Source organism: Vigna angularis, chromosome 1 (genome assembly GCF_016808095.1).
Source record: "Vigna angularis cultivar LongXiaoDou No.4 chromosome 1, ASM1680809v1, whole genome shotgun sequence".
NCBI lineage: Eukaryota > Viridiplantae > Streptophyta > Magnoliopsida > Fabales > Fabaceae > Vigna > Vigna angularis.
In genome coordinates this window covers 16,918,126-16,927,128 of record NC_068970.1, presented here as the reverse complement: position 1 = coordinate 16,927,128, position 9,003 = coordinate 16,918,126, and the positions used below count along the sequence as shown (strand labels likewise).

Here is a 9,003-nt window from a genome sequence, read left to right as displayed (position 1 = left end):
TTGCTTTGAACTAGTCAACCCTAGTTTTAGTAACTGAAATTATTAAAACATGGTAGGCTTTGTACGTTAAAGTAGAAGTCATAAGTAACAGTGTTAGGATTAGACATCCTGAGCATAGAAGTCAATAATGTCGTTCAAATTAAGGTTGAAGAAAGAAGAGCAATCGTTATGCATGAGCCAGAGCATGTGCTCGAACAAAATGGCATCAACATCGACCAAGACAACTCTATTACGTTGGTGACGGAGACGATGATTATCCTTGTTCTTTGGATCTTTTACCATCTTCCTCTTCGACGTGTCCATCAACACCCGAAAAGGGTTCTCCTCTAATATGAAAGGCTCCACAAGGAACACCCTCTTCTCTTTTCCGACCACCACGGTTATAGGGTTGCCGGATTCTTTCTCCTTGCTCAGGTGCCGATACCCCATGGAGCGTCTTCGGATCAACGATAACGGCAACACCAAGCAATTCATAGTATTAATTGAAGTGTAGGAGTAAGATTGATCATCAAAATACAACTATATATATACACGCAAATAGAAACTGTCCAAAGGTTGAACTGGCATTAGGGTCACTGTGTAGAATTAAAGTTTAAACTTTTGACCCATGATTTAGTATAATTTTTTTTCTTTTTACTTTTAAAGCAATTTGATTAGGATAATAATTTGGTGGTGAATGAGAACGATTTTAGACCGTCAATAAATTAAAATTTATTTATCTATCTACTGTAAAACTAATGATGACGATGATGATGTGTGCGCGCGTGGGTTTTTTATTGATGGTAAAACGTAATACGTCACCGTCTCGTCTGGTGGCGCGGCAGTGGTTGAGGTGTAACTTTCGGGAGTGGCGCGTGGTAGTATTACTTTGGTGACTGAGTCGATTGGATAGGCTAAAGTTTGAAGGTCTGACGCAGAAGAAAGGATGGTTTTAATGGCACTTCATAAATGACACGGACAACGAAATTCACCTTTCAAATTTTGAAAACTTACAGACACAAAGGATAGAGAGAGGTTAGATGGATATTAAGACTCAACTTAGAGACCGTTAGAGTGTAAACCTGGATTATCGACTTTAAATAAAAATTAACAAGTCAAATATAACTGGTCTTTACACAAGTAAAGTTGAGAATATTTAATTTAAATATTGAAGTGAAAAAATTACTCTAAAACATAATTAAATTCTTACTAATTTAGTTTTATTTGATGTTATTGTTTTAAAAATGTTTTACGTTCAAATTTGAGTTATCATTTTTAATAAATGTCATTAGATGTAGTTTGGAAAATGTACTTTTTTAATGACATTAACAAAATTAAATTAGCTTAACTAACTTTCCTGTAATTAGTATAGATTAAGTATTTTTATTTATACATATGTATGAAGGTAATAATAGATAAATAACATATGTTATTCCTTTAATAATATTTATAGTAATTCGTTATCCTAATAAAATGGTGATTCATTTAATTAATGGTGAAAAGTTATCTTGATTATTTTTTCAAAACTACCCATATCGTTAGTTTTCCTTACTCTTTTTGGTACAATATCTCACTTGAATAATATAAACATTATAGATTGGATCTTATGAAGAAATAAAACATGAACTCTAACTTAAGTCATATGCACAAACAGACAAGTAATTATTTTACAAAATTAAATATCATTTTTAATTTTTCTATAGTCTTTGCTATCCACAATTAAGATTGTTAGGAATATAAATAAAATATAATCTATAGTTAAAACATAAAATAATACTCTCTTTTTAATTTGTTTAATATTTTTTTTTATCTGTCTCTTTGATATTTCAGTAACACATTTCTGTATTTTGTTTATTTAAATCTTTATTTTTGCAATAATTTTTAAAAATTTACGTGTATATTTATTATGGTATATTTTTGGTCGTGTTTTTAAGTATTTATTTAAAAAATTCTAAACTAGTCAAACTTTTTTTTTTCATAGAGATTTCATCCGGATCAAAATAAGAAGGATTTCAGAACCTTTAAAAGAAAAAAAAAATTATTAGCATATTCGTTGAGTCATTTTAACAAAATTACGATTTTTACTTCATTAATTATTGAGTCAGGACTGAAAATTTTGATAGCAACTTCATTGGTTCTTCATTTTAACCATTAAAATTGTCAATTAGATGGATGTAGTTAAAGAAATTAGTTTGGCACTCACTTTATTTTAGATTTATTTTTCTGTAATTTTATTTTTTTTATATTTGATAATATCATTGCTTTGATACATTGACTTATTATAGATACTTTAAAAATAATAATAGTATTCTATTTTGTAATTATTACTATATTATTGTTGCTCATTCTTTATTTTTGAAAGTTTGAAAATAATTATTTTTCTGATATTTTTTATTGTTGTGTTATAGTTTTCCATTACATATTAAGAGAGAGAAATAGATAAAATAGGAAAGTGTGCATTAGAATAAATAAAGCTCATCAGTGTGGTTGGCATAAATAACTTTAGAAGATATCTATTATCTGAAACAACTTATTTTCCTTTTGCACAATATTTATAATCAGAAGTGATGATTTTGATATCTAAGATATATTTAATAAAAAAACGCTAAATGAAGCAAAAATCTGTTACATTTAATTTGTCGAAAACGTTGCATACTTGACTTGATAAAATTATGGTTATTATATGAGGAAGAATTGAAAGAATTTATGGGATGATTGACTGGTCGCAGTTAAACTCTTAAAAGAAATGAATAAGCAGCTCAGAAGATACCAAATATGCGGTAAACTCAGAATTAATAAACGATACACGAGGCATGAACACAAATTCTGATTCTGTTGCTATGCTGCTACTGCGGACTACAGACAGCAAACTTCAAAATGACAGAATTCTGATGGATAATGGACAGCATATCCTTGTCTGTCATAGCTAGAAATGTTATAATTATAATTAATCGGAAAAAAAATCCTAATTATAACTTAACAGCTTAAACCTTAAGACAGACTGTTCTAAAGTCAGCCTCAAAAATGCAGTTAGCATTTTAGAATCGATCCCTAACCACTACTTTGAACAGGCAACATGCAAAATATGCAGCTTCTGCACTGTTAATTCCAAGTCACAACTTCACTGATGAGTTTGGCCAGCCCATAGCGGATGATGGTACATGGGCATATTATGCATGGGCTGACTAGTATTGTTGTAGAGTCCAGGTCCAGGTCCAGGCCCAGACCCAGGCCCTCTACAAAAAGGAGTGTGGTCATGTTCCTCAGAGGACTCAGTTGAAGGCCCTTGTGAAGTAGGACTAGTTGGAGTCATGGGTGCACCAAATGTTAGCATTTGGGGTGGTGGTGCAGAAGAAGGCCCAGATTTGAGGACATTCGAGTTCGCCTTTTTTCCATCCACAATAAAGCTACCCACTATGACCTATCAATGAAAAAAGTCACATGAATAAAGCATCAAAGTTTTGTACATAATAATGATGAAGGAATCATATATACAATAACAAAAATCCACATAAACTTTAACCCATTAGAGAGCGATACCTGTACAGTTGATGCCGCAGTTAGCGTTCCAGCAACTCCGCCACCCAAAACACGTCCATCGGACCCTGCAAGGGTTACATTCAAAGTGCATGTTCTGCTACGTTCACCGTTACTTTCAGATTGTTGCATGGCACCTGATAATGATATAATCTCAAATCGGCCCTGCAATGTAAATTGACATGACGTAAAGTTAACTAATAAGATCAAGCTCAACCTCACTCCCTCCAGAGCCCTACTAAGGGAAGGGGCAAAAAAAAGATAGAGAAGCAATGATTAAGCTCCTAATTATTTGATCAAAAAGATGAACCAACTCTCCCAAAGCCTTAACCTTTCCGCTCTCACGCTTCTAGACAAAAGTTAGGTTTACTTAAGTATTCTTCTGGTCCTATAGTTTCAAAATTAAAATCTCGTACTCAAATCATCCCTTTTAGTCTTCGTCATAGGAAATAAAACAGATTAAAATGATAAATGTAAAGACTAAAAAGGACTAAAATTATGCCAAGGGAAGTATAAAAGATTAAAAACAGTGTGTAAAACCAAAACGGAATGATTTTAGATAAAGGGACCAAAATGAAAAGTTTTTAAAAATATTGGAATTAAACGAATTAAACATAAATGCTAAATTTCAATATTCTTCCGGAACTTTTCTTATGGCAAATACAACCAATAAACAAGTATCACAACAATTCCTGTAGATGGTCCCTTTGATTTCTTATCGACCAAGGATGCTGTAGTTGTTAAAACAAGAGATGGGAAATTCTTAATGTCAATTTAAAAGCATTATCAACTTAAAACCAAACACACATTTAGTTATGGGATATGGGACGGCAAGAAATGGAAATAAAAGAGTATATGCACTGAAAGACAAATTTTAAACGCAACAAATATAAGCACCTCCAATTCTGTTTGAACTTTCCGGAACGGCCAAATTACCTTGATGGTATCCTCATTGCACTATGGCATGCTCGTTATGATTCAGTTCCATCCACAACTATGGAAACAGAACTTCCGAGGCACCTTTTCCCAAATCAAATTAGGCTTTCAAAAATATTTTAAATAATAGGCAACTATTTCATAATGTACACTTGTAAACTGTATTCATCTAATAAATCAGGTATCCTTAAAACCTTTATATACCATTGTGCATATATAGTTAGACGATGATGATCTAACACCCTCCTTTCAGTTAAGAACCTTTAAATTACCTCAAAGATCAACAGTACTGAAATTAGTCCCAAAAGATTATTCATACATTTGAAGAAAGGACAAAACAATAATCATTGCAAAGACTTCTTTCAAAATGGGTAGGTTATAAGTACAAAAGCACCAATTCCATGCCACATGCATCTATCAAACTATTTTCAAATTATTTTAAAGTATTTACCCGTCCAACCTCACATTTGTAGCAGAATCCAAAATATTTAGGCAATTGGCCCTAGAATGCAAGTTCAGTTGGCCTACCTGTCAATGACTCAACAATGATTCCAAAATTGGATTTACTTAAAAGGTTACATTTATCATTTCTAAATTCATTGTCTAATAACTCTACTAGACCATAGAAGTAGTTGCTTGGAAAATTGTTAATAATGATAACAGTACATGCTAGAAAACAAATTAAATCATATACATATGAAATAAATAAACCATTTCCAGCTGCCATCTCAGAAAGTACAGTTTTCGTGTTCCAATAGCGAAAGAAACAGGAAAAAAAAGCACAGCACTCCAAATAATTAAGTGATTGTGTTATATCTCATTCTCTAGAATATAGTTATGTATGCAATTGTAAGTATGGAAAATTGTCATCACATTCATTCAGTTTATGTTCTCATTGCTATGAATGTTAATCAAACACACATTACCAGATCATTTCCAACATAGTATAGATAAAGTTTAATATAATGTACAACTAGATTCCAAATGGATATAAAAGTACCTCGTATGTTGCTGTACCACCAGATAGTGCAGGTTGTCTAAGGGTAACATTACAGATTGCACCAATAGCGGAGAGAATACAAACTGTCCGAGGCCCTTGCTGAGAAAAGGACATAATTTTTGCCGTGATGTCCTACAAACAGAAGCATGCCAGTGAGAAGGATTTGTAACCATATAACCCAAACCAACCCTGTCAATAGAAACTTTAAAAGAATTATTTAGAACCTCCAAAATATTCATATAACTTTACGCACACCAACTATGACGGTTCCACAATAAAACAGTGGCTCACTAAAGAAATCCAAGTCTGCTTCAGTTCAAAGGTAACAAGAGAAGGTTGACAATAAATACTGGCAAAGCATTCTCTGCAACAACACTCTATTCCAGTATTAGCTGAAAATTATTGAAAATAGACAATTTTGGTGAGTCTTACTTCTCATTTAATAATTCTTTCATCTCGTGATTTTGCAGTTTGTAAGTGTTAGAAAATGTGATACTAACTATCTTTATAAAGAGAAAGGTAAGTTAATGCTATAATTACCCCTTTCCTCTTTTAGTGGGACAATATATACAATGTAAATGGTGAAAAACAGGAAACTACGACAAATAAATACACCTCATAAATTCTGAAGTTAATTAAACGAGATGGAAAAAAATCATTCACACACCACATCAAAGACAAGAGAATCGTTGAACTCAAATACAACAGCACTGAATGAGCAACTGACATCAAGTTCCCATGCAACAAAGGCAAGCTTTTTTAGCCACAGAAAACTAAAACAAACATATATTTTTAAAAAAAAAAATGCCTAGATGAAGGTCTCATTTCACACCCAATTTGAGAATTATGTGTATGCAGTACGACTAGTTCCACAATGTTGTTTCCCCACCAGAAAGGTTAAGAACCTCTCAGATTACCTCAGAGCAATAGCACAGAAATCATTCAACCCAAAAATACAAATACATTAAAAAAAAATAACAAAACAATAATCACTGCAATGCTGTCTCCCAAAATAGATAGGTCACAGTCAAAAGCAGTTACCCCACGTCACAGTTTAAAACTTTCTGTTCTCATTATTAATAGAGCCTCCACCTTTCCATAACCATAGCAACGCGGTTTATTAGTCCAAAACTTCAAACTTTCAAAACTAAGGCTTTTAACCCTTCCCAAAAAAAGAAATAGTATTAACACACAATTATGAGTTAAATTTCTAACGTATACTCAGCAAAAAAAATTACACACTAAAAAACCATGCTTAGTTTAATTTTTAAATAATTATCGTAAAAGAAAGTAAACCTCTCATATATATTTATTTGTGATTGGACAACTGTGTAAAAAAGATAGTTTAATTTGTCCATAATCACTCATACTGGGGTACAAGAAAAGTTCCAGTTGAGTGAAGTGTGAAAACTCTCCCATGTCCAACCAAGAACACAATGCATCAAAACCAAAGGCTAATCCACAAAAATCACCAACAAACAAATGCAAGAGCCCCATAACACAAAAAAGCAAAGGAGTACACTGCATTGCATTTCAGGAAAGTCTAGTTCTTATTTAGCATTACCTCGCCAGACTCCACCAAGATCACGTGGGGAGTGAATCCAACCCCACCAGCTCCTTCACATCAACACAAAAAAGAACCATCACAATCATTTCCATTCAAACAAAAAAACCAAACACAAAAACAACAAGAACTACCGAGAGCATCCAGCTGTTTCTTCCCAGACCCGGGAGGCCTTCCTCGGTGTTTCTTCGCCGGAGCATCGGCGGAGGCAGTACCGGCCGACTCGCCACCTATTCCGCCGCCGGAAGCGGCGGCGGAGGAAGGTGGAGGAGGAGAAGCATGGGTAGGAGCGAGGCCGAGGGCAATGTTACCGTCCGGCGAGTACTTCCGGGGACGACCGCGCTTCTTCTTGGCGAGCGAGCATGGCTTCATCGGCGAGGAGGAGCCGTCGTAAGCGGCTGCGGGGGAGACAGGGAAAGGCTCCGACACTGGCGGAGGATGTTGTTGCGGCGGCGGCACGACGCCGAAGGGAAATCGCGCGGTGGCGGGCGCCATCATGACGGCACCGGACGAATTAGGGCCGATATTGGGGGGGGCATATGAGGTGGGGCCCCCCATGATGGAGGGCGGCTGTGGTCGGGGCGGTTCGCGAGCGTCCATTGCGGCGGATCAAGCAGCGAATGGGCTTGAAGTTGAATGCCCCTCTCTCTCAAGTCTCTGCAGCGATCGATGGATGGAATTGAGTGATTGATGAGACGAGAGAGAAAGAGAAACGTTTCACTGTGTCTGTGTGTGCAAGAGAGTGTTGTGAGTGGGGATTCAGAGACCGAGGAACAAAAAGCGCACCTGACTATGATACGGAAAGAGTGAGATAATGAAACTAGAATTGAAGGAAAAGGGGGGAAAGTGTGTAGAGAGGTAAAGATAATTTTATGGTGTACTTACTATTATTTATTTATGTTACTTCGGTATACGTACATAAATAACTTCACCTTTCTAAAACTGTTTTCTTGATGCATACAGTAAGAATGAATAATCTCTTCCAATAACTGCTTACTTATATTAAAATCTCTTTTCTCCTTGTTATAAACTGCTTTTAATTATTTTATATCATTTATTAGTCTGTATTACTCCCATAATTTAATCACATTAAATATCTCATTATTTCTCTTATTCCTTTTAAATATTTATATATTTTGTTTTTTTTAATAATTTATTTTTTTGAGCTTCCTTTATTTACTCTTAAGCTGAATTTATTCTTAACATCTATTCTTTTATATCTTTTAACCTTTTTTTCATTGTTTCAAAATTTATAGACCAGTCATATCAAAATTAAAATCATATGTAAAGTTTTATTACCACAAGTAGTGTACAAATTCACCAGTCTCATACATTACATGTGTTTTTTATTAGTTTCTTCAAGCTAATCACATGACTTTTCCTTTGTTAGGAAACATCAAAAAAAGAGCATCACACCCAAAATCATCATAAAGTCTCATTTTAGAATGGTTATATGGAAAGCATAGTCGGATGATAGTAGCTAACTTGTTAAGATAGTTATCTTTTACAATTTGTATGTTTTAATATCATGAGTACAAATAATAGTAATTTATAATTGAAAAAAATACTTATGTGATGTAAAAATTGAGAAAAGTTTCACATAAATGCTTAAATTGTCATTTTATATAAATTAAGTGACATATAAAAAAAATAATAACGTACAATAAATAATAACATATAATTGTACTAATAAAGATAAATATTATCATAAATTAACGTTGATGTATTACTATAATATTACAATAAATAAATAATTGATATTGTGAATAACTACGATCAAAAGTCATAAATGATATAATATTGAACAAAATATTTGATTAAGTTTAACTCCTCTCTCAAACTAGTGATGACATGATCATGCCAAATTTGTCTCTTAGCAAGTTTGTATGAGTGAGAGATTGTGTTAAACCGTATGTAATTTAATCAGTAGTAGGAACATAGGTCACGATTAGGCTTCTTTAACATTTTCTGGTTCTTTATCATCTTC

At 33.7% G+C, this 9,003-nt stretch overlaps 2 protein-coding genes across 2 annotated transcripts; both read right to left on the bottom strand.

Moving 5' to 3' along the window:
* On the bottom strand, positions 1 to 478 carry LOC108341980 (uncharacterized). The gene has a single exon (XM_017579683.2). It carries the CDS (start codon positions 472 to 474, stop codon positions 100 to 102), a length of 375 nt encoding a protein of 124 aa, XP_017435172.1. The 5' UTR covers positions 475 to 478; the 3' UTR covers positions 1 to 99.
* A 2,268-nt stretch (positions 479 to 2,746) lies between these two features.
* LOC108323770 (AT-hook motif nuclear-localized protein 13) lies at positions 2,747 to 7,896 on the bottom strand. The gene is made up of 5 exons (XM_017556501.2): positions 7,151 to 7,896; positions 7,017 to 7,069; positions 5,453 to 5,584; positions 3,520 to 3,681; positions 2,747 to 3,400 (listed from the first exon to the last, which is right to left on the bottom strand). The coding sequence occupies exons 1-5, from the start codon at positions 7,614 to 7,616 to the stop codon at positions 3,101 to 3,103; spliced, it is 1,113 nt and encodes a 370-aa protein (XP_017411990.1). The 5' UTR covers positions 7,617 to 7,896; the 3' UTR covers positions 2,747 to 3,100.
* Positions 7,897 to 9,003: the final 1,107 nt, after the last annotated feature.

Excerpts from the sequence above, each read along its gene's own strand:
- LOC108341980 (XM_017579683.2), bottom strand. The coding sequence starts at position 474 with ATGAATTGCTTGGTGTTGCCGTTATCGTTGATCCGAAGACGCTCCATG.
- LOC108323770 (XM_017556501.2), bottom strand. The coding sequence starts at position 7,616 with ATGGACGCTCGCGAACCGCCCCGACCACAGCCGCCCTCCATCATGGGG. Across the intron at positions 5,585-7,016 it reads TCTTGGTGGAGTCTGGCGAG|GACATCACGGCAAAAATTAT; the intron begins GTAATGCTAAAT and ends TTCTGTTTGTAG. Across the intron at positions 3,401-3,519 it reads CTGCGGCATCAACTGTACAG|GTCATAGTGGGTAGCTTTAT; the intron begins GTATCGCTCTCT and ends TTTCATTGATAG.